The sequence below is a fragment of the Sus scrofa genome, chromosome 7, assembly GCF_000003025.6.
Source record: "Sus scrofa isolate TJ Tabasco breed Duroc chromosome 7, Sscrofa11.1, whole genome shotgun sequence".
In the NCBI taxonomy this organism is placed as follows: Eukaryota; Metazoa; Chordata; class Mammalia; order Artiodactyla; family Suidae; genus Sus; species Sus scrofa.
Window position 1 is genome coordinate 64,608,080 of NC_010449.5, and position 26,226 is coordinate 64,634,305.

Here is a 26,226-nt window from a genome sequence, read left to right on the forward strand (position 1 = left end):
AAGGTGACTTCTCAGTACCCCAGCCCTGTAATTTATGGGCAAAGGAGAGGGAAAAATGAGGCATCAGATGTGGTGTGGGAGGTGCTGCTGTGACTCACATGAGGCACTTGGTTATGCTTCTCCTCAAAAGCCCTTCAAACCCCTTACCTGACTGTATTCCAGTAAAGCAACACTCCCCAGCCCTCTCGTCCATAACACCTTAGTGTGGTTCTCTCACCCTCCGCTGCCAATGGTGGTACAATACTGTATCTGTCAGCATCGCAGTCACACCACTATCATTGCCCTGTTACTCTGTCCTTTCCTTACCAGTCAATAGAACTCGGTGACTGGATTCCATCAGTCATTCCCCAATAATAATAATGCTATCTTTTTTTTTTCCTTTTTTCCTTTTCAGTCAGCCCTCAACATATGGAGTTCTCGGGCCAGGGATCAGATCCAAGCCGCAGTTGCAACCCAACCCACTGCTCCTGTCTGGGGATCGTATCTGCATCCCAGCGCTCCCAGGACGCTGCCAATCTGGTTGTGCCACACCGGAAACTCCAATGATACTGTCCTTTGATTTGAAAGGGAATAAACTTGTATCAGCTCACCCCAAAGGACACTTAACTAAATTTATCCAGGAACTCCTTCCAGAGAGCCAAAATCTTCATAGTTCACCCTTGATGATAAGGTGTTAGCGATAACAGCATTAGTATTATTCTCTCGCAATTTTTTATGTTTTTCTTGTTTTCCCAAATTCCCCCTTAAATGAAGACCCAATGCTTGACTGATGACTGAGCTCTTGTTTCTGAAAGCCAAGGACTTTGAGACACACTACGAATTCTCATGGGTCTCCCCAGAATAGTGGAAGCAGCAATGGAAGACCCCAGCTGGCTTGGGGTTAACCGTTGGTGGTTTTTAACATACAACTTCCCCTTAGGCGTGATAACACAGGAAACCCTTCATAGGTTGACAGAACAGCAAATGTTCCAGTGAAAAATTAGATGGGGAAGGGGCGGGCCTGAGTCCTGAAGTTGGTCAGGCTTTGCTCTGAGGGTCAGAAGCGCTGGCTTTGAATCTGAGCCTTGCCAGAGATCACCTGGTGACCACAACCTCAGTGTCTTCTCTCAAACAGGTGAGTATGTTGTACCTACCTTCAAGGCGTAGAGGAAAAAAAATATTCACCACCACAATGAGAATAAGTCACCTGCGAATAGATTTGGAACTCAGCTCCTCTCTCTGTCAAAGAAGGGGGCACTGTTGAATAAGGCCTGAATTGGTGGCTATTTTTTTAATTTTAATTTTTTAAAGTATAATTGATTTACAGTGTTGTGTCAGCTATTTTGTTTTGACCTATCCCTAGTACAGAAGGAGACCAAGTTCTGCACGGGCATGCATTGCATGCTGCTGTTGTTGAGAAGTGAAACTCAGTCTGTTTTCTTAACTTGGTAAGCAGCCAATTCTTACCCAGCCTCTTCTACACACACACAGCCTCACCGGGGACTGTGGACCCAGCGGGTGGGAACCGTATGCATCAGCCAGTTCACCGAGATTTTCATACATTCCTACATTGGGGGTCTTTACGAATGTTATTTCACTCTATTCACACCCACACCCTTACCCCAAACCCATTCCAGCTCCCTGATCAGGTGGGGAAAGGGAGGTGCAGAAGTTGGTCAGACACCGAGAGAATGAGTCAGGAACGGAGAGGAAATAAGACTCAACAGCCTTCCCTTCAGCCTAGAGACACTTCCTCTTCCTTGAGGTTTCCTAATTGGCTTCCTCTAATTCCTATTTTCTTACCGCAAAATTAAGTCATCTCTGATGCTCTGAATGAGCCAAGTTCTCTTGATATAATTGGGGGAGAGAGCAAACGAACGAGGTATCTGATCATTATAACCAATATTTTCAGTCACTAATTTCAGAACTAATTACATGAGAGCCCAGGTAATGATGGGAAAGCAAGAGAGTACTTGCTTTGACAGTACTTGAAAAGTCTCAGCTGAGATCCCTGATCTTCACCTGGTGTGCAGTTCATCCAAAGAAGTAAAACAAAGTTACAAAAATCAACTACAAACAACAGATCTACAACATTTCTAAGATTAAAACCTCTGGAATGATGTCTTACAGGTACACAGAAAATTTTATTCCAGTTATTATGGTCCACATACCTAGCAGATGCCTGATCAATATTTAATTTATGACACGGTTGGGGGCAGATTTAAATGGTATGATTAAAGGGGGTGGCATTGAGATGTACTTTACTGAGGGCCAAAGCATCAGACACCAAAGATTCTGTTCCTGAGCTCGTCAGCACACACACAAAATACCAGGGAGCAAGAGGGGAATTCACTCAAAGGAGAAGTGGGAATTGGAGGTTAAAAATCAGGAAGACATTTTCAAACAACTTCTCCAAAATAATTCAGCAAACACTATGGAGCCCCTTCTGTGGGTGAGCAGCTGGGCTTGCTGCTCTGGAGACACAGATGAACCAGATGGGGCCCGCACCAGAGTTCAGTGGGGAAGAAAGATGAACCATGAATGAGAGCAATGCTAACACGAGGCAGTTCATGGTATGTAAGGTAGTGTCCGACAAAGCACTGTGATGGGAAATGACCTTGGCCATAGGGAATGCAAGCCACCTGCTGAAAGAAATATATCCCAGCTTAGCCTGGGCAGATAGGAGCTCTGACAGGTGTGCTGCATGTTAGGAGCGGTGTGAGCGGCACCATGACGCAACATGGACCAGGAGTGGCATGGACAGAGAAGCAGAGAAAAGGAAAAAAGAGCCTGTGCTTAGGGCATGGCAATGGCTTAGCTTGACAAAGACATAAAAATGTTCTGGATTAGGGGACAAAAGCAGGGAGGAGGCCTTGAATGCTAAGCAAAGGAACTTATGCTCTGATCAGAAGGCAATAGGGAAACATATAAGAGAAATGGCATGATTAGAATTATGCTCTCAGAAGATAAACTTGGTGGCAGTATTTATGATGAACTATAGATGGGGACATCAATCAGGAGGCTATTGCTAACATTCCAAGGGAAAGTTTGGGAAGGCCTGAACTTGGGTGGTAGTAATGGCAACAGGAAGGAAAGAAGATGCTAGAGATTTTTAAAAAAGCACTCCCCCATTAAAAGTGATACATTGGAGTTTCCTAGTGGCACAACAGGTTAAGGATCTGGCATTGTTGCTGCTGTGGCTCAGGTTGCTGCTATAGCGTGGGTTCAATTCCTGGCGCAGGAATTTTGTATACTGTGGGCTTGGCCAAAAAAAAGTGATACACTGGTCATAGCAGCACTGTTTGTAATCAGTGAAAACTAGAAGCTATCCAAATGCCCATCAGCAGTAGAATGGATGAATTGTGGTACGTTCATGCTACAGAACACTATATAATAATGCAAGTGAGTGAAATACAATTACATGCGACAGTATGAATGAACCTCACACAATACTGAATGAGGCCCGCCACAAAAGAACACATCCTGAATGATTCCATTTACCTAAAGTACAAAACCAGGCAAAACAATCTATACTGTAGAAGACTTGACAGCGGTTACCTTTGCTGGGGCAAGACATGATGGAAATGGGTACAAGGGGGCACCTGGGTTCTGGCAACAAGCATGATGAACAGATTGTGATAAAACTACAATTTGAGGAGTTCCCGTCATGGCACAGTGGAAACAAATCCGACTGGGAACCATGAGGTTGTGGGTTTGATCCCTGGCCTTGCTCAGAGGGTTAAGGATCCAGCATTGCCACGAACTGTGGTGTAGGTTGCAGACACGGCTCGGATCTGGCGTGGCTGTGGCTGCGGCTGTGGCATAGGCTGGTGGCAACAGCTCTGATTCGACCCCTAGCCTGGGAATTTCCGTATGCTGGGGGTGCGGCCCTAAAAGGACAAAAGACAAAAACAAAACAAAACAAAACCAGAAAAAACAAACCTACAATTTGACTTTTGTTCTCCTACTCTTCCTTTAACTTTTCCTGCCTCCAGATGAAAACTCTGGCAGGCCCCTTACTTTTCGGTTCCTCTTAGATAATATGCAGTGCGATGGTCACTTTAAGGTCACACATGCAGTATCAATTCAGAAACAGAATATCCAGTTTGTACCAAGAGATTCCAAAGAGCACAATATCATTTCCACTCCGCTAGCTCAGGACACTTTTAGATTAATGCCTCCAATGCAAAAGGGCAGGACATGGTTGACTTTTCCTCCCTAATCACTTCTGGCTCAATTCCATGCCCCCTCCGCCCCCAATCTTAGCCAAGGTGGCAGATGGGCGGGCAGTGGAGGATAGGTAAGGACGAGAGGCTTAATGCTTTCTAGACCTAGCAGATGTTTAAAGCTGGTGTTTCTGGTGAGCCCGACAGATGGTTAAAGCTGATGCTTCCCTGCTTGGCCACATCCATGGCAGGTGGAAGTTCCCAGACCAGGGATCAAACCTGTGTCACAGCTGTAACCAGAGCAGTAACAGTGTCAGATTCTTAACCCACTGAGCCATGAGGGAACTCCTGAGCCCATCTATGTTTCTATATGTAGGTGGCCACTTGCACTCCTTCTTCCACCCCTGGCCATCCAGAAGTTCCCCTCCAGCCCAAGACAACTCTAAGACAACTTTCTTTCCACCCTCTGGCCCTCAGGAAACCTGTGGTGAGGGGCAATCCCAAGGTGACAGCTCTTTCTGGCTCACTGCCAATGTCTCTCATGGGCCCTGCACCCTCTAGACTGGCAGGCAGAGTCAGGCCCCGTCCCCAGAGGCTTGAGTTTTCTCTAAGTCTGGATTCACCAGACTGCAGGAGATGCTGCAAGTCTTTCTACTGAGGCCACCTTCCTGGGGTCTTGGGGTCAGAGGACACCCAAGGAACTGGGAGCCCAGCAACAGCGCTCTACAAGGACACATTTCTATCTTTTTCCTTCCTCTGACTCCTTTATATCTGGGGCCTGGCTGAGAGGCTGGTTGTGAGGCAGATTCTCCTTTACTCTTCTTGTAAATTCTGCCTATGCAGGGTCTGCCTCACACTCACCTGGGAATCTTGGTATCCAGTATATTTGTGCCCTAATAGAAACTAAGGCAGAAAAAGTCTTATTCTAGTATCCTATTACACCTGTAATGATGTCAGATTGTGCAGAAGATGAAGAGAACTAAAAATCAACCACAATTCTGGCACCCAGAGATACCTATTAACATTTTGGAATCAACAAAATGTTATTTCTTTCTGATACTTTTCTCCAGGTATTTTTTTCCTTCCTTCCCATTTAAAAAATGGGATCATACTAGACATACCACTTAACCCAAGTCAACTACACAAAGTACATTTTAATCACGGTAACATTTAAAATTATATTGATTTCTACCTTCCCTTGCTCTGAATATTTTGTTTTTTGTTGTTTTTGGCCATGCCCACCACATGCAGAAATTCTCCAGCCAGGGATTGAACCTGTGTCACAGCAGCGACCTGAGCCACTGCAGTGACAATGCCAGATCCTTAACCCACTAGGCCACCAGGGAACTCCAATATTTTGTTATTTCCAATGTTATTATTAGCAGTAACATTATTACTATGAATATCTTCTCGTATAAACTTTTAAAAAAGGATTATTTCCTTGGTAGTTAAGGGTTGAATAACTAGCCTGCAACAGATATTTTGAAGGTAAAATCAGCATAGTTGATGTGCTGAGTGATTAGGTTTCCAAGTCGGAAGGAAGGTGCAGGAAAACAGAAAGCATGACGGAAGGTCACTCTGTTGAGGTGAAGTGAACTGCTTTCAGAGGGGTTGAGTTTGAGGGTCCAGAGGCTACTGAGGTAGAAATGCTCAGCTGCAAATGGGGAACTGGAAGGAAAGCAGGAGCAGAGTTGGCTCTTTCCTCTGAGAAGTCTGGGAAGCACAATTTGTCAGGCTGGAAGTCTGAAGGTATTTGTAGTTATATGGGGGAAGTGAGCCGTGGAAAGGGATTAACTGAGGGAACAAGTTCCCATGTCAGCAAGAAGGGATAGCATAGAGGCAGGTAGAAAAAGTAACCTAGAAAAGAAAAGGGAGAAAGGGGTGAGGCTAGGAAAGTTGTTGGAAAGGGCGAAAACTGCTGAAGAGGTTCACAACAGATGCCTTTTAGTTCCTGCTTAAGTCATCTGCTGAGAGTGAGAGTGGCAAGATTATGACTCAGCACTTAGAATCACCAGTGTTCTATTATTACTTGTAATTAACCTTGGAGCTCATTTGAGGCTACTCAAAATTCTACTCCAAATAGGGCCTGCGGCATTGGCATCACTAGGCACACCAGACCTGAATCAGAATCAGCACTTTAAATTAGATCTCATGTCTGGTAGAGTCTGAGACGCACTGCGGTCGCCACCTTCCCTAATGAACAGAAAAAGACACGGAGGCTGCAGAGACAAGTGATTTTTCAAGTTACGATAGCAAAGATTGGGAGAGCTCCTTCAGGAAGTTAATGGGAATTCATTGAAAGGGGAAACAAAAAGACCTTCAAAGGGGAGTGTAATTTCAGCAGTGTAATCTCATGACTTTCCTAGCAAGACTATGGTGACAGGACAGGAGGAAGCGGCATGGTCTGGGGCCACTCAAAGTTAGGCTTAGAACAGATATGATGGACACCGCAGGAGGTAAAATGCGTGGAAGGAATCTGAAGTGTTACTGAAATGGTTTAAGGGGAGGATGGGAAGAGGAAGAAGGCAAGAGAAGCCAGATGGGGATGGACAAGAGAGGCCTCCAGGTGAGAAAGGGACAGGCCTAAGAACAGGCCTGGGAACTGGGAGTTGGGATGAGGCAAGAAGTGGGGCAGGTTAGGAGGCTGTGGTCAAAATGAAGGGCTTGAAAGTCTGAAATCCTGAAATGGGAGCACTTTTAGGTAGTTTAAAAGATCCAGGTTGGCATCTCACAGGAGGCTGAAAATCATCAGAGCTTAAGTGGTGAAGGAACAATGAGACCAGAATATGGACGGCACTGACATCTCTGGGGATAATGGCAGTGGGAACGGGAAGAAAAAAATCTGAGTTATAAAGTTTGGAGTTCCCATTGTGGCTCAGGTTAAGGACTTGACTAGTATCCATGAGGATGCAGGTTCAATCCCTGGCCTTGCTCAGTGGGTTAAGGACCCAGTGTTGCTGTGAGCTGCGGTGTAGGTTGCAGACTCAGCTCAGATCCTGCATGGCTGTGGCTGTGGCATAGGCTCTGATTTGACCCCTAGCCTGGGAACTTCCATATATTGCAGGTGCGACCCTAGAAAGAAAAAAAATGAAGCACGAACTGTTGAATACTGGTTTCCTCACAGAAACTTCCCTTGGTGTGTCAAAGAACAAAAAGAGCCACAATATTTACCTAAAAAAATAAAATAAAATAAAAAAATGAAAAGCTCTCTGTGTAAAGTAGCAAAACTTCCTCAGACTTTCTCTTCAAAAACTTGGTCTGACGAGAGTTTATTTCTTTAGGAGTTGGAGATCAGAGGGCCTAACTTGGAAAAGACCCATTTCTTCAAGGATTTGAGGACTCCTGCCAGAACAGGACTGCATGCCAAAGGACACAAGCCTTAATTTGAGCCATCAGCTATCATCAGGGTGACAGCTTCCTGGAACACAAATGTCCTTTTGAACACAAGGAAGCCTTGAGGACTAGTTGGTGAGTATACAACTACACGAGTCTATAATTTACAGCAATGCCCTAGCTTAACCTGACTGCCTCATTTTACAAATTTATGATGTTTGGAATACAAGCGGAAGAAGTGGTAGAAGACTATGAGAACAAGAAATTTTTCATTTTCTCTCAGATGGGGAAAAATATATTACAAAAGAGTTTACAGAGAATGAATAACCCTTAAAAATTATATATGTGTGTGAGTGTGTGTGTGATATATATATCAGGAGCATATATGTCTGAAAACTTGATAGCATTAGATTACTCAGCTTTGGAACAAAGGATAGAAAAAAATGAAACTTTGGATTCTAGGACAAGGTCCCTGAAAGGAGGAAGAAAATACAAATTGACTGATTGAGTTAATTTACTTATTTTGGACTGTGCCTGTGGCACAGCTAAGTTCCCGGGACAGGGGTTGAACCTGTGTCATGGCAGTGACCCAAGCTGCTGCAGTGACAATGCCGGGTCTTTAACCTGCTGCTGCAAGGGAACTCCAGGAATGATTTATTTTTAAACAATTACTAATATAGGACAATTGAAGCAATGAATCTGGGTGAGGGACTTACCTTTTGGACGACCTGCCATGATGACTTCCACCAAAGAACCTGTCTCGTTGAGGTGGAGGCCCCATAATATCCTCCCAAACCAGGACGCCACTCTGCCCCAGAGAGCAAAGGAAGGGCAGAACTGTCTGAGAATTCCACCGTCAGGGAATTCAGGACACTGACATTCTCAGTTCTGACGCAGTCATAGAAGGCACAAGAAACCTGTTTTAGTAATGGACGTTCACTATTTTAGATGTGAACTAAACTTGACGTGTAGGAATGTCCTACCAGCTGAGAGTGGCAGGGCAATCTGAACTGGTCTCCTTAAAATGAGTTAATGTCTCTACCATAATAAAAATTGTGATGTCTCAAGTATTTGCTTCTTGGGCTGGATTTTAACTAACGCCAAAGAGATTTATCACTTAACACTAAATCAACTTTCCTCAGAAGCTACCAAAAACCCTTCACATGACAGTTTTATTTACCATAAATTACTATGGTTATTTTAATAACTTAATCCATTAGATAAGAGTGTACTTCTGAGAGTACTGTGGTAGTAAAACAGACTATTTTTAGCTGCTATCAGTGACTAGATAATTGTCTTCCTGTTTATTTCACTTCCCAGTTGAAAGCAAGTTGTGTACGTACAATTTCTGGAAGCATCTAGTCAGATCAGATATTGCCAATAGAGAACAAACTTGGGGAGAAAAGGCTTCGAGGACTCTTGGAACACCATAATACAGACATGCTAAGAGAAAATCAAAGATTATTTCTCAAGATCTACTGCATTTACTTATTGGTGTTTCTGTCTTGCATTTTCCTTCATGCCGCAGGTTTGTATGGCTTCCTCCACGTAGATCTCTGAAAAGAACTTCCTTTGTCTGTATCGTCTACTCAACTTATCGTTGGTTGGGACAAGGCAGGGAAAAGCTGGTCTTCTCTCCTTTCTTCTCCCTCCCAGGTGCCTTTTGCTCATCTCCTTTCTTATCCATATTCTCCTCCTGCCTCCTGTAGGGCTGTAGGCTTTTTAGATGCCTCATTTCCCAACACCCCTCATCCTTCTGTGTAATTCCCACCCAGGGTTGCCAGATGTAGCCAATAAAAATACAGGATGCCCTGTTAAATGTGAATTTCAGGTAGATGGTGAATATTTTTAGTATAAATATATCCTTGTTGGAGTTGCCGCTGCGGCTCAGAGGAAATGAATCTGACTAGGAACCATGAGGACGCAGGTTTGATCCCTGGCCTCGCTCAGCGGGTTAAGGACCCGGCATTGCCAGTGAGCTGCAGTGTAGATTGCAGATATGGCTCAGATCCCATGTTGCAGTGGCTGTGGTGTAGGCTGGCAGCTGCAGCTCTGATTCGACCCCTAGCCTGGGAACCTCCATACGCTGTGGTGCAGCCCTAAAAAGACAAATATATATACATATATCTTGTAATACTTGGGACATATTTGTACTTAAAAAATTGTCATTTATCTGAAATTTGCATTTAATTGGGAGTCCTGTACTTTATCTGGCAACCCTACTCTCTCCTGTAGGTTACAGGAGGCTCCAGCAGCTGCCTTGTCCCACCTACTAAGAACCCTGCTGAAGTCCCAGCCCTGAAGGAACCCAAGACAAAATCCCAGTATTTCATCATGATGGTTTATGTTCCTATGCTCCCAGTCATTCCCACAAGGGTTCCCTTAGAAATTCTGAGCTGCTGAAGTTGATAAGCAAAGTACTATCTAGACTCCATTTAGCTTTGCCCTCGACTAACTTGATAATTTTGACTTTTAGCAAATGAAGACTCACCATGATGGGCCAGAACGCAGGTGCCTAGTAACACATCCTTCCTTCCATTCCTGCTTTAGAACGAAGCTGTCAGGGAGAAGGAAATCTAATGGGGACACATATGCATTTTATAGTATCTTAGGACAGCTTTTTAAAAAGCCAGAAATCTGCTAGTGGACCAGGGAAAGCACTAATTATATTTAAGTACAAATTTGAAGAGAAAACCTCATTTAATATGAAGAACAAGGCAGTTGAGGTGACACAGTCCCAAGGGAGCCCTGAGGGAATGAACTCAGGCTTCTCCTTTGAGATTTCCTCTTTTTTGGGTCTGAGAACAGCAAGAGGAAAAGAGTTTAAATTCAGGGGGAAGCCAGAGGGGAGCACAAAGCACTTTAGAAGTGCTTTTCAGTGGCAGCATCAGTGCCCTTTCAAAGCCTTCATTGTTGATGGCTGGCAGGCTTTAAAGATACTCTCAATCCAGGGCACAGGTTTTTAAATTCATTTTCCTACTGTGACTGGGACCTTGAATCAGACAGGTAGCTTTTGTTTCCCTCGGGTGACCTGAATACAAGAGGCAGCCCAAGTGTTGGGTACCAGCTGCCTTCAAGCATAGAATCGAGTGCTCCCCTGCGTCCCATGTCACTGCAGTTGCCTCTGAGCAGCCCTAGAATCCCCCTTTTCCTGGTCAAATGACAGATGCACCTCAGTTCACCTCAAGTAGAAATTAGGGTTTTGTTTTGCAATGGTATTAAAGAGCTCAAGAATCATGTGATTTCCCTACCACAATTTTCTACCCTGAAGAGCCACTGTGGAAACCTGGGCCCTTACAGAGGTCGTCCTCCCTTGTCCCCTCCCTCTCACTCCCCGCCACTTTCTCTTATGTGGCTGACAAAGTTTCTAAATCTGCACACCGGATGCTCTACCATTCAGTCTGTCTGAGTTTTTATGAGCTACTCTCTGGCCTAAATCACAGTGTAAAGTGGAAGAAAGACTACTGGGCTGACACATCAGCAGACTGGGTGACGGCAGCAGCGTCTCCCCTAACTAGCTGTGGGACCCAGGGGAGCATTTCATCTTCCCGGGTCTGTGCCTCCTCTATAAAATGCTACTGTTGGGCTTTATGTTCTTCAAGGTTGCTCGAAGTCCTGATTCTTTTTTTAATCTTCCCACATCTCAATGAGCAACTTGGGAGGAATCTGCATTAAGCTTTTAGACAAGCTCATTTAGCAAGTGCATTTTTTCTAATTTTCTTAAAACTAGGATAGTTCCTTAAAAAATAATTTACCTCTAAAAATAATAATAATTTACCTCGCGGAAGGCATAGTTGTAAGTATGTAGTTCACGACATTCAGAAAATAAGCAGTGTGGATTTACAAGAGCTTTCTGATTCTCAGCATCTTTTGATGGTCTCAATTTATCAGACACTTGTCTGGAGAGCTCCCTCCTCGAGGTGGGCAGCTGTACTAAATCCAGGAACAGGGACTGAGATGAAACATCTCCCCCGTCCTCCTCAGTTTTTCCTGGATTGTCTCTCTGTGCATAGCACACGCCTACTTATATCCATGTATATGGTTTTATGTAAATGAGGTCATTATTCTCTCCATATAAATAACTATCTTTTTATGCATTTTATCTTTTTATGCTTTTTTGAGTTACATTGTTGTAAATGCATCAATTTTAAGTGTTTAGTGTGATGAACTCTGACTAATAAGCACCTATGTTAGCACCACCCAGAACTTTCCATCTCCCCCACAAAGTTCTCTGTTCTCTTTCCTTAGGCAACTACTATTCTGATTTTTATCACCACAGATTGGTTTCTGCCTTTTTTTGAATATTAAATCATATACTATGTATGAATAAGGAAAGACCTGTCATAATGTGTTGCAGACATGAATACTTCAGCTAAAATCAAGATATGAGCTACCTAGTAAGGGAGTGAAACAGGGGCAACTCTTAAAACTTAATCACTTTGGTAAACTACATCAAACTTGATTAAATGAAAACAAAAATCCATATACTTTAGAAAGCCCTCATACCAAGTGATGGAATTAGTAGTGTTCACAGAATGTTGAATCAATTTGGAAAAGGTGTTACAAAAGGAAGAAGAAGCAATCACAGAGAAGGAACTGCTCCCTTTCCTCTGACCCAAATCATTGGGTGATAAAACTTGCTAGTAAGCCTTTGACATCTTGGCCAGTTTATAATAAGAGGACCATAAGTGATTCAGGGTGGGTAGGAGATAACATACAGAGGATGAGATGATGCCAGAAATGGAGAAGGTGTTTAGAAACAATCCAGAGCCCAAGGCCAGATGGCCTGGGTCTGCTACCTGAAGGTGAGGTCAGGACTAGCAAAATGGATGCCAGAAGCCCCTGCTGCTCAAGTAGGTAGAACAGACGGCCCAATAGGAGAAAGGTAGGCATCACTCTGCGCCGAGTTCCCCAACTCTGGATGAGCTTCAAATGTTGGGGGAAAAATGCAACTGGTTAAGAAAACATACTATATCTCATTTAATTAAAAATTTACTTGTTGATATACACACCAACTGGACCAAGCAGGACAAACTGGGTCAGACAGGACAGAAACAACGCTCTAAAGAAGCATCAGGAGTTCCCGTCGTGGCGCAGTGGTTAACGAATCCGACTAGGAACCATGAGGTTGCGGGTTCGGTCCCTGCACTTGCTCAGTGGGTTAACGATCCGGCGTTGCCGTGAGCTGTGGTGTAGGTTGCAGACGCGGCTCGGATCCCGTGTTGCTGTGGCTCTGGCGTAGGCCGGTGGCTACAGCTCCGATTCAGCCCCTAGCCTGGGAACCTCCATATGCCGTGGGAGCGGCCCAAGAAATAGCAACAACAACAACAACCAAAAAAAAAAGACAAAAGACAAAAAAAATAAAAATAAAAAAAATAAAGAAGCATCAACTTAAGAGCTCTGAGGCCAACCAGGAGATACAAGTTTAGCACAACGGTAAGTCTCTATGTCTTCCGGTGAAGGCAAAGCCATTTGGTTGGCACCTCGTAGGAGTATCTTTCCACCAGGTCTTCATCATAAGGTATGTGCCATGAGTCTCCGGTTGTCTGCACCACGGTGTCATAGCTCAGAATATGCTGTTGAAGTAAAAAGGGAACCACATGTTGAAAACAACACTAGAGGAATACTGGCCATTTCCTTTTCTTTTCTGGTAACAGTTTGCTTCAGAGATGTATTCCCTGTTTTACTTAACAGTGGATTTTTGAAGAGCAGCTAGCTCTGGGACGATGAATTCTACTGTAGGAGTGCCTTTGGGGGCAGGCTTCATTTTTGAGATTAAGGACTCTCTATAGGAAACACACACACACACACACACACACACACCCCTGTACACACAAACACATTCCTTTTGTTGCCCTTATTGGTTTTCTATGTGTCAGGAAAATTTCAAATACACAAAAACAGAGAAATGAACTGTTTAAATAAAACCACATACATGGACATAAGCTGGTGTGTATTATGTACAATGAACTCCCATGTACCCATCATCCAGCTTCAACCATTATCAACTATCAATTCATGGCTAATCTTATTTCATCCATTCATCCATATGCCTCCTCCTCACCCCCCCCATGGATTATTTTGAAGTAAATCTCAGATGTTATATCATTTCTTCTGTAATTCAGTATGTAACTCTGAAAGGATTTGTTTCGTAAATAAAAGAGCAATATCATTATTATACTTAAGAATCAATAATTCCTTATCATCAAATTTGTGTTTCATTTTCCCAATTATGATATGTGTGTAACTATATTTTATAGTTTATTTGTTTGAACAGGAATTGAAATAAGGTTATTGCATTGTGACTGGCTGAATTCCCTCTCAATTTCTCCTTTAATCTAGATTGTCCCTTTCCATCTCTATTTTTCTTGCTATTTTTCGTTGTTGAGGAAACCAGGTCAGTTGTCTTGTATTGTTTCCCACAGTTGATTTTGCTGTGTCTTTGCTATCATTTGACACCATATTTCATTCTGTATATTTTTTGACCCCTGGACCATATTTACCACTAGCGTGTTTTTCTGTAGTAACTCGCCTTTCGATTTTCTCCCTTTGCTTTCACACAAGAGGCATCCTTGTACTTACAGGTATTTAAACTAGAATCAAAAAAGAACTCAAACTAGAATCAAAAAAGAACTCAACTGAGACTATACCACAGAAGTGGACTAAACAGGAAAAAGGAGTTATTTTGCAGAAGTAGAAGCATGATGAACCACAAGGGATAAGGAATTCTGAGGTCTTAACAATAAACAGGAAAATAAAAAACACGCATGAGGATTTGTAATTGATGACATATTGAAGTCGCAACTGATGATATTCCAGGTGTTTTCACTAGTCAGTTAACGTGGGGCTGGCCTAGGAAAACTCCCGCTCTGGCAGACTGTGTTTCTAGGACCTGGCTAATTCCAAATACCAAATTAAGGCAGAAAAACAAAGCATCAAGGACTAGTCGCAACATTCTTTGATTATGACACCTTCTCACTATATACTTGATGTTGTTGACATTATGTAGAGAAGAGATAACATACCTGAAAAGTTATTCTGGATCCTGGATGCCTACTGATGATTGCCAGCTGATGTCCCTGCTGCCACTTAAAGAACAGGCGTTGGGTCTTGGCATCAGGCAGACAGGCCTTGTGGTCGCGCATCAGATCTTTTGTGATAAACTTGCAGTGGTTCCCCGAGTGCAGCGTGGCATACAGAAGGAAAGGATCGTCCTCTGAGCTGAGCCAGATGTGGGAAAGGACACAATCAGCAGACGCCCCAAGAGGCAGAGAATGGCAGTCTTCACCATGCTGTTCACTTTTTACTCTGCTTTCCTTAGAAGGGCTCTGCGTTCTGAACTGACATGATCTCAGTGATACTATGTACCACCTGCAAGTCCTCAGCTGGGAGACAACACTGTCTAGAGCAGAGATGGAAAGCCAAGGGGAAGGGACTGCTAAAGGCCTGGGATTCTTAGCAGCCCCACCGGCCTCTTCCACCAGAACGGAGAATTTTAACGGTAATTCTCTCTTCATATTCAAAAGCTGGTTTTCTGTGTTCCCAGGGCATTTTTCCTATCATCCACCAAAGAGTATATCTTTTCCCTGCCTTTGCTCACTCAATTTCAAGAAACATTCACACGGTGTTTCCGCTGTGGTGCAACGGGATTGGCAGCATTTCTCTAGCACCAGGACACAGGTTTGATCCCCAGCTCTGCACAATGCATCCCTGGCCCAGGAACTCCATATGCCACACGGTGGCCAAGAAAAAATAAGAACCTCAAACAGAAACTGGTATCTCCAAGCAGCTTCTGGGTAGTCACCGATCAGCACCTGAAGGCATCTCCAGCTTAAGAAGAGCCAGGAGCTCAAAGTCTCCAATGGACCCTCGTCACGAGCACTTACTACTTGAATACATGAGCTGTAAAAACAGCGGTGGCTACCTTGGCTCAGGAGATTTGGATGGCAACATGGGAACTGCCTTATGCCTTTACCCAAATGATGCAAAATAGACCCTTTAAAATTTACCTCATACTGAAGTATTTCAAGTGAAATGATAAAATGATTGGAATCTGTCTTTCCTCCAAGAAAAAGAGAGAGAAAAATAAAAGAAGAATAAATGCGAGGGTAATATGGAAGAAGATTAACAAATGCTGTGACTGTTGGAGCTGGCTGATTCCCAATCACGTGGAGATTCACTATACTCTTCTCTCTGGTGTGTGTTTGAACCAATTTCTTTGGCACATTAGTGGAAGATAGAGTTAATGTTAAAAATTTAAATCCAAAGCTACAGAAGGTCTCCCGAATCAATCTTTGTAACTGGGTTTGGAACTTAAGCGTATGCAACAAATGCAGACCTCAAACCAAGCATGAGACCAATTTCCAACAGGCTTCTTGATCATAACATTGCATCTATCCAGTCCTTCCACCTAAGAAAAATAGTTGTGATGGTGACAGCAACTAACATACATGCTTTTCATGTACTTGGTGCTGTACAAGAGTTTTACATGAGTTAACTCATTTACAGGTATTTTCTCATTTAATCTTCCCAACATTCCCATGAGGTTTTGTTGTTGTTGTTTTGTTTTTGTTTTTGTCTTTTTAGAGCCATACACATGGCATATGGAGGTCCCCAGGCTAGGGGTCTAATCGGAGCTGTAGCCACTGGCCTACACCACAGCCACAGCAACGCCAGATCCGAGCTGTGTCTGCGACCTACACCATAGCTCACAGCCAACACCAGATTCTTTGACCCACTGAGCAGGGCCAGGGATCGAACATACTAGTCAGGTTTGTTAATACTGAGCCACAAGGGGAACTCCCCTCATGAGGGTTATATGCGAAGAGAAAAAGACAGAGAAGGGAAACACTTCTCCAGAAAGGAAGAGGCGGGTAGATTCTGATCTGAACCCGGGTAGATTCATTCCCAAGCCCGCGCTCCTCATGTCTACCCAGTGTTGTCTAAGGTGACTGCATGAAGAGCTTTATTTCTGGCATACACTTGGAAAGATGGAAGTACCCCCTCCTACGAATAAATAAAAAGACAGCTAAACAAAAATGAGATTTGGTTTGGGATCTGAATGAGGGGTTAGCTTCCAGCTTTAGGCACTGAGCGTTATTTGAGCTTTTTAAGATGAAATGACTTGGGGAATACTGACCAATCCTAACGTTATCACATTCCACCTAATGAAATCTAGACTCAGGGCTCGAACGCACTCATTATCTGTGCAAAGTCGTAAATGCACCTTTGTCGGCATAGACAGTAGGAAAAGCGAAGTGCATGCTCAGAGTTCACATGCGCTGTTGAGGAGCTATGCTCCTCCTGGTTAGCTGCTTTCTCCATACTCCCTGGACACCATGTCTATTCTGTTACTGACCACGTGCCTTTGGCTTCCTGGGAAGCTGTAGCTCATGGCAACATCCCCTCTATACTTCAAGTCCAGGCCCCTGCTTGCCTGCCAGAGCCCACGCGGTCCTCTGCAACGTGGTCCTGCCTTCTCTCCAACCTCAGAACCGACTACCTTCCCTCTTGCTGCCCTTGCCCATCTCCACTGGCCTGCCTGCTTTCCTTAGTCCTGTCTCAGGATCATTTGAACCCTTGCTGGTCCTCAGCCTGGTAGCTTCTCCCCCTTTCTCAAATGACTCACTCCTTCCATTCAGATATGCCCCTTCCCGAAGCCCTTTCCCGACCTCTTCATCTACTTCCCTCTGACCTACCCCCTTCCCCGTCCTCTTCCAGCTCCTTGTTCAGCTTCACTGTCTTCAAAGCTGTGAGCACTGCCTGAATTATATTACCTGCTTATTTGTTTACCTGTTTATTGTTAAATCCCAAGAGGGCAAGGACTTGGTCTTGATCACTGCCACTTCTCCAAGAACATAGAAGGTGCTCATATTTGTAAACTATTTGTTAAATGATCTATTTAGGAATTTATGACATGTATTCTGTGTACTCATCTCATTTTGGACTTTATCACATTTACCCTTTAACCTGATTTCCTCAACTATTTATCTCGATGTAAAAAGCTATTTTTGTAAGCTGCCTCAAATCTTTTTTTTTTTTTTTTTAAACGGCCGCACCTGCAACATATATGGAAGTTCATGGGCTAGGGGTCAAATTGGAGCCTACACCACAGCTACAGCAACACTGTATCCCAAGCCACATCTGTGACCTATACTGCAGCTTGCTTGTGGGAATGCTGGATCCTTAACCAACTGGGCAAGGCTTCACAGAGGCAACGTCAAGTCCTTAACCTGCTGAGCCACAACGGGAATTGGCCCCCTCCTTTTTTTGAATGAGGCTGAGTAAACAGACATATACATGCACTTCAAAAATGGCAAACATATAACTAACAAGCAGATGACTGGAGCCTAGTATAATTCACTTAATAACTTCAATACCTACATGTTGTCTGCAAAGAAATAGCTGGCTTGCTTTTGCACCTTTTCCATATCATCCTTTCTCCACCGGGAATTCTGCATCAGCATGTGCTTGCGGCCCAGGACCAGCACTTTAAGATTCTGCTTGGCTAGTTGAGAGACCACATCCAACAGCTGAAAAACACAAAGCCCGTCCCCAAGAGGGTCAAGGGAAGAATCTTTTTTTTTTTTTTTTTTTTTTTTTGTCTTTTTGCTATTTCTTGGGCTGCTCCTGCGGCATATGGAGATTCCCAGGCTAGGGGTCGAATCGGATCTGTAGCCACCGGCCTACGCCAGAGCCACATCAATGCGGGATTCGAGCCGCGTCTGCAACCTACACCACAGCTCACGGCAACGCCAGATCATTAACCCACTGAGCAAGGGCAGGGACCGAACCTGCAACCTCATGGTTCCTAGTCGGATTCGTTAACCACTGCGCCATGACAGGAACTCCCAAGGGAAGAATCTTAAGTAAGGGGATGGATTCTTCCAGATGACAAGATGGTAATCTCAATGGTGAAATGCTCTTTTCTGATAAGAGGTAAGAAAACATTCCCTAAAATAATTGCTTTTTATTTACCAGTCTTTTTATTCTGTGCATTTTAAAATAATCCTACAAGCTATTATTTTAAAAGTTAGGTTAGTAATCTAAAGCAAACATCTTCACTAAGAAAATTTCGTTCATGGATTCAAACACCTCAAAAGACACTGAGGGTATGTCTCCTTCAGAATGCACTTACAGCATTCCATTTATTTATTTATTTACTTTCCCACTGTACAGCATGGGGACCAAATTACACATACATGTATACATAATTTTTCCTCCCACTGTCGTGTTGCGATGTTACGTATCTAGACATAGTTCCCAGTGCTACACAGCAGGATCTCATTGTAAATCCATTCCAAGGGCAATAGTTTGCATCTCTTAACCCCAAGCTCCCGATCCCTCCCACTCCCTCCCCCTCCCCCAGGGCAACCACAAGTCTCTTCTCCAAGTCCATGATTTTCTTTTCTGTGAAAAGGTTCATTTGTGCCATATATTAGATTCCCAATATAAGTGATATCATATGGTATTTGTCTTTCTCTTTCTGACTTATTTCACTCAGTATGAGAGTCTCTAGTTCCATCCATGTTGTGGCAAATGGCATTATGTTGTTCTTTTTTATGGCTGAATAGTATTCCGTTGTGTATATATACCACATCTTCCTAACCCAATTTATCTGTTGATGGACATTTGGGTTGTTTCCATGTCTTGGCTATTGTGAATAGAGCTGCAATGAACATGCGGGTACATATGTCTTTTTTAAGGAAAGTTTTGTCCGGATATATGCCCAGGAGTGGGATTGCTGGATTATATGGTAGTTCTAAGTATAGATTTCTAAGGTACCTCCATACTGTTCTCCATAGTTGTTGTACCAGCTTACATTCCCACCAACAGTGCACACCCTCTCTAGCACTTGTTATTTGTGGACTTATTAATGATGGCCATTCCAACATTCCTTTCTTAAAGCTATGCTGAGATTATAGATTATTTTCAATGAACCCAGATACAAAAATGGCAAGTGGATTCATCAAGAGGAATGACAATTACTTTTTTAAAAACTTCTATATGAATTCTCACAAAGTTAATATAAAGATACAAAAACAATTTGGAGTTCCTGTTGTGGCTCAGCAGTAACGAATCTGACTAGTCCATGAAGGTGCCAGTCTGATCCCCGGCCTTGCTCAGTGGGTTAAGGATCCGGTATTGCCATGAGCTGTGGTGTAGGCCACAGACTTAGCTTGGAGCTGGAATTTCTGTGGCTGCAGTGTAGGCTGGCAGCTGCAGCTCCAATTTGATCCCTGGCCTGGAAATCTCCATATGCCGAGGGTGTGGCCCTAAAGAAACAAAAAAAAAAAGGACACACAAAAAATTCAAACAAAAGCAGTTTTCGATACTGAGTCCACATATCTGGGAAGATATGGCTTAAAGAAAAATACAACTGGGTCTTCATATCTATACCTTAGTTTAGATAAATGGCCTTAAGTTTACTAATATTGAGTTAAAGATGGGGGCCCAAGGAAGAGCAGAAAAAGCTTAGCTCAAACTACTCCAGGGCACCATCTTGTGGCTGAGAGGTCTCTATTAGTAGCAGTTCTCTGAAAAGGATGCAAACAAAGGAGATTAGAGGAAAGACACAGGAAAGAAAAGATGAGTTTGTGGAATAAAGGCACTTGCCTGAAACTCTGTGACAGTCTAGCTATGAGCCCACTTCCTCTGTGGTAAATTCCAAGACTGGATCCAGTGGGCTGGGTCAGAGTCATAGCTATACTCAGAATAGTAAAGAAAAAGAAAATTCACCTTAATTCTCTGTTAGATCAAAAATAAAACTAGGGGAGTTCCCTTCATGGCTCAGCGGTTAACGAAACCGACTAGGATTCATGAGGATACAGGTTCGACCCCTGGCCTTCCTCAGTGGGCTAAGGATCCAGCGTTGCTGTGGCTGTGACATAGGCCAGCAGCTATAGCTCTGATTCGACCCCTAGCCTGGGAACTTCCATATGCCACAGATGTAGCCCTAAAAAGCAAAAAAAAAAAAAAAAAAAAAAAAAAAAAAAAAAAAAAAAATTATAGGAGTCCCCATCGTGGAGCAATGGAAATGAATCCGACTAGGAACCATGAGGTTGCAGGTTTGATCCCTGGCCTTGCTCAGTGGGTTAAAGATCTGGCGTTGCCGTGAGCTGTGGTGTAGGTCGCAGATGCGGCTTGGATCCTGCATTGCTGTGGCTGTGGTGTAGGCCGGCGGCTACAACTCCAATTAGATCCCTAGCCTGGGAACCTCCATATGCCGTGGGGGCAGCCCTAAAAAGACAAAAAATAAAACTAAAAAAAAAAATAAAAAATAAAAAAACTGGGAGGAGTTCTCGCTGTAGCACAACAGGATCAGTGGTATCTCTGAAGCGTTGGGATGCAGGTTCAATCCCTGGCCTGGCACAATGGGTTAAGGATCCAGCATTGCTGCAGCTGTGGAGGAGGTAGCAACTGTGGCTTGGATATAATCCCTGGTCCAGGAACTCCATATGCCATGGGGTGGCCAGAAAAGAAAAAAAAAGGCAAGAGAAGAAAAAGCTATCACAAGGAGAAAAGGGCAGCAATCATTGTGATAAAGCGAAAATCGGGAGAGTAGAGTGTTCCAGAAGCCAAGTGAGAACACTGGTACAATTTTAAAAAACAAAAAAATAAAACAAAATTGGGAGAAATCTCCACTTCTCAGAAGATGGAGTGGATGTAATTTTCCCTATCTCTCCTACTGTGTACAACTAAAAAGCGGAGATATTATATACAAACAAACATAAGACTGTGAAAAGTAGATTAAAAAGGTAGACTGGGAGTTCCTGTCATGGTGCAGCAGAAATGAATCTGACCAGGAACGATGAGGTTGCGGATTCAATCCCTGACCTTGCTCAGTGGATTAAGGATCCAGTGTTGCCGTAAGCTGTTGTGTAGGTCATAGACACGGCCTAGATCTGGCTGATTAGACACCTAGCCTGGGAACCTCCATACGCCAAGGGTTTGGGCCCTAAAAAGACAAATAAAAATAAAAATTAAAAATTTAAAAAAAAAAAGGCAGGCTGGTTATGGACTTTAGGACACAAGGAATGACATGTTGGTAAGTTCCTTGGATTTTTCTTTTGGCCTCATATATTCTATGCTTGGATCTCAAGAAGCCAACAACTTGGAAATATCAATGAATGCAGACAAAAAGGACCAACAAAGGCTGTTTTCTCTAGCCAAAGGACCAGGACACAGTCTAGCAAGAGAGAAAACTTGTGAAAATGGCAACACCAGCAGACTGTGATGTTCTCTATGTGTGTATGTGTATATATGTAATAGAAGAACAACCTCTGAAAATGCTGTGAGGAGATACACTCAAAGACACTATGATTAACAAAACACCCATTACAGATACATAAAAATGGAATTCCAAAAAAGTTCAAGTCAGAGTTCCCATCGTGGCTCAGCAGAAACGAGTTCAACTAGGAACCATGAGGTTGCAGGTTTGATCCCCGGCCTCATTCAAGGGGTTAAGGATCCGGCGTTGCCGTGAGCTGTGGTGTAGGTCACAAAACAACTCGGATCTGGCGTTGCTGTGGCTGTGGTGTAGGCTGGCAGCTGTAGCTCTGATTGGACCCTTAGACTGGGAACCTCCACATGCTGCAGGTGCGGCCCTCAAAAGACAAAAAGTAAATAAATAAATAAATAAATAAGTTCAAGTAGCCCACAGGAATGCAGGAAAAATAAAAGAGAAAAAAACAGAGATAATAGAAAACAAACGAACAAACAAAAGGCAGGCACAAACCCTAACATTTCAATAATAACATAAACTATAAAGGGTTCTAATACATCAATTAAAACATAGAGATTGGGAGAGTGGATTAAAAAACAGGATCCAAGTATATGTTACCTAAAAGAAAATCACTTCAAATATAATAATATGGGTTATGGAAAGCAAAAGGATGGAAAAATTATATTATGCAAATATTCATACAAGGAAAGTCAGTGACTACATTAAGTGAAGAAGACCTCAGAGCAAAAACAAACAAACTCAGAGACACATAAGAACAACGTGTAATAATGATAAAATGGTCATTCCACCAAGAAGACATGGACATCCTAGATGTGTGTGAACCAAATAACAGAGCTGTAAAATATGTGAAGCAAAAGCTCGCACAACTAAAAGGAGAAACGGACAAACCTACATTTAGAGCAGGAGACTTCAACACTCCTCTGTCAATAACTGAGAAAACTAGGAGCAGCGGAAATAAATCTGACTAAGAACTGTGAGGTTAAGGGTTCGATCCCTGGCCTCGCTCAGTGGGTTAAGGATCTGGCGTTGCCATGAGCTGTGTGTACGTGGCTCGGATCTGGTGTTGCTGTGGCTGTGGTGTAGGCCAGCAGTTGTAACTCCGATTGGACTCCTAGCCTGGGAACCTCCGTATGCCACGGGTACGGGCCTGAAAAGACAAAAAGACAAAAAGACCAAAAAAAAAAAAAAAAAAAACCCAAACAAACCCTGAGAGAACTAGACAGAAAATCAGCAAGTACGTAGAAGAACTCAACAACACATCATTGTTCATGGACTGGAAGACTCGAGACAGTAAAGGTGTCAGTTCTCTCCAATTGATATATGGATTTAATGCAATTCCTAGCAAAATCCCAGCAAGATTTTTATGTAGTTATAGGCAAGATTATTCTAAACAGACATGGAGAAGCAAAGGAGTAAGAGTAGCTAAACTCATTTTGAAAAAGAAGAATCAAGTGGAAAAAATTAGGCTACTTCATTTTAAGTCTTATTACATAGCTACGGTTAATCTAAATGTGTGATATTGATGGAGAAATAGACATATAGATTTAATAGAGCAGCGTGAATGAGCCAGGAATAGATTCACACAAATATGCCAAGGAAACAAATGTTGCTAGAGCAATTGGACACCCATAAGTGGGGGTGGGGCAGGAAGGAAGTGTGGTTCTAAGTATAGTGTGGCTATAAGAGGACAACATGAAGCATCCTGTGCCATGGAAATGCTCTCTTGACTGCATCAATATCAAAATCCTGGCTGTGATATTATAGTTTGGTAAGATTAACTATTGGAGGAAATTTCTTAAAAGATACATGGAATCTTTTTGTATTATTTCTTTATCTGCATGGAAATCTATGAATATCTCAAAATAAGAATTAAAAAGCCAAACAAACAAACCATACCAAATCTTAAAACCAAAACCAAACTGAGCTTCACAGGAAGGCTGAAGAAGTGTGTGACAGAATATACACATATCCATGTGTACAGAATGGTCAATACCCTATCAAAGGCAATCCTCCCTTTGAGACTCCTAACAGGGATTAGGTTTATATGGGAGCTATGTGAGCCTTCCCTGAGCTTGGGGCAGTTCCAGACCAGAGAAGCCAAGATCCACTCTGGATGTTCTCAACCTGGAGAATGCAGAGATGGTGAGGACAGTTCTACACCTGCCTAAAGGGTCTGGAATCTGGACCACGTGGAGAGTAAAATAAACAGTACAGCTGATTCTAGAGAATATCTAAAATTCCAAATTAATTCCAGAACTCTGGGTACCCAGGACTTCAAGGTTAAGGTGGGATCAAGATCGCACCTCCCTCCTCTACCCAAGACCTCACCTCCTTCCTATACAGCTCCTACGATGTCTAAAGGATGATTCTCCAAAAACCAGGAGAGTAAATTTGTAGCTTAGTATTTGGTGGGAGTATTTTCCAGTTTGGATTCTATTCTAATTTGGTTTCTCTCTGGTAGGAACAAATAAGAGGATGGTTTTTTGTTTTTTGTTTTTTTTTTTTTTTTTTTTTTAACTCATAAGTGACATTACTCATAAGTGACTTACTTTTGGCGTAAAATTGCTGAAAGGTATTTCCTGAGTCTAGGGTAAAAATACAATTGGCAAAGCAACATGTGTTAGAAATAACTGCGTAGGGATGCTCAGGAAGTAGAAAAGCTGCCTGAGAGGTAGGAGAGGACAATGAGAGCAAGAGCTTTTCTGAGTAATCCCAAACAGCAAGTTTAACTTCCCTTCCCTATTCTTAACTTTCTACCTCCTCCTCTGCCTCTCTGGCATTTCCTGAGTTGTATGGACTGTAGATTTTCAAAAACTCAACTTTGGGATACGATGTCTACAGACATTAGCGATAATCAATATGCCTCATACATAAGAATACTTATTATAGGATAAGCTCAGGAAAGAAAGTTTTGGAAACGATACAAAAGGACATTGACATGAATAAAGAAAATGTTGTATATATGTACAATGGAATATTATTCAGCCTTAAAAAGGTATACAGTTTTGATACAGGCTACCACATGGATGAACCTTGAAGACATTAAGTCAGACACAAAAAAACACATACTGTATGGCTTCCTGTACATGAGTTACCTAGAGTAGCCAAATTCAGAGACAGAAAACAGAATGGTGGTTGCCAGGGGCCAGAAGAGGGACAAATGAGTTGTTATTGTTTAATGGATACAGACTTTCAGTTTGGAAAGATGAAGAAGTTCTGGAAATGGATGATGGTGATGGTTATGCAACAATGTAAAGCACTTAATGCTACTGAACTGTACACTTGAAAATGGTTAATGCAACTATATATTATCACACTAAGTGAAATCAGTCAGAAAGAGAAAGACAAATACCATATGATATCACTTATATGTGAAATCTCATATAGAGCACAAATGAATCTATCTACAAAACAGAAACAGACTCACAGACATAGAAAACAGACTTGTGGTTGCCAAAGGGGAGGTGGGAGGGACTAGGATGGATGGGGAGTGTGGGGGTGATAGATGAAAACAATTACATTTAGAATAGATAAGCAAGGACGTCCTACTGTACAGCACAGGGAACTACATCCAGTCTCTTTGGGATAGACCATGATGGAAGATAGCATAAGAAAGGGAATGGAGACATACGTATGACTGCGTCACTTTGCCGTACAGAAGAAATTGACACAACATTGTAAAAAACCATAATTTAAAAAAATTTTTTAAAGAAAAAAGTTTTATTATAGAAAGTTTTAAATATAAACAAAGTAGGCAGACCAGCCTGATGTGCCCAGCACCCAGCATCAGTAATTATCAGCTCATGGCCAATCTAATTTCATCTATATCCCCACCCACTTCTGCCTCAGATCCTTGTGAAACAAATCCTAGACATCATATCACTTCATAGGTGAATATATCAGAATGTATTTCAAAGTGTAAGGACATTATCCCATTTATAAGATTAATAATAATCCCTTATATTACATACACAATCAGTATTTAAACTTTTCTAAATTATAATTTTTATAGGTTTTTTTAAAATCAGGATCTAAAAGAGCTCTGTACATTGCAACTGCTTGACTGCAATTAAAGAAATATATAGCTGCTAGTCTTATGGAAATTCCCACATTTAGATTTTTACCAACAGCATCCCTGTGGTATCATATCATGTAACATATTCTCCAGTCCTCTATGTTTCCGATAAATTGGTAGCTGGATATAGAGACTTGATCTGATTCAAGGATCTTCTGGTATGTACTTGTGTGTGCATGTGTGTATTTCAAATAGCAGCCCCGAGAAAGTGAAAGGCCCGTTCATTAATCAAAAATGAACCACAACCTTCTCTGTCCATTACTACGCAGAGGGAACTGGGGATGCAGATACAAAGACATTTATCCCTAACCTTCAGGAGTTTGCAGTCAAGTGACTATAAGGTAATGTCAAAAGTCAGGACAAAGATGGGCACTTAAATCAGACTGGGGGTGGGGACAATGGTCAGGGAAGTCGCCACAATGGAAGCA

The 26,226-nt window shown here is 42.6% G+C and overlaps 1 protein-coding gene and 1 long non-coding RNA gene across 3 annotated transcripts in view; one reads left to right on the top strand and one right to left on the bottom strand.

Annotated features, from left to right (window-relative positions):
• LOC102166186 lies at nt 3,842-8,961 on the top strand. Its single transcript, XR_002345862.1, has 2 exons — nt 3,842-6,711; nt 7,427-8,961. It is a non-coding gene; the product is annotated as an uncharacterized LOC102166186 (long non-coding RNA).
• The window catches only part of KIAA0391 (KIAA0391 ortholog), a 142,759-nt gene continuing 128,967 nt past the window's right edge, over nt 12,435-26,226 (bottom strand). For both annotated transcript variants that reach the window (XM_021099168.1, XM_021099167.1), the window contains 3 exons: nt 17,862-18,010; nt 14,504-14,699; nt 12,435-13,054 (listed from right to left, as the gene is read on the bottom strand). In XM_021099168.1, coding sequence (XP_020954827.1) covers nt 12,923-13,054; nt 14,504-14,699; nt 17,862-18,010 — 477 coding nt within the window. In that variant the 3' untranslated portion in view covers nt 12,435-12,922. The remainder of the gene's footprint in view (nt 13,055-14,503; nt 14,700-17,861; nt 18,011-26,226) is intronic.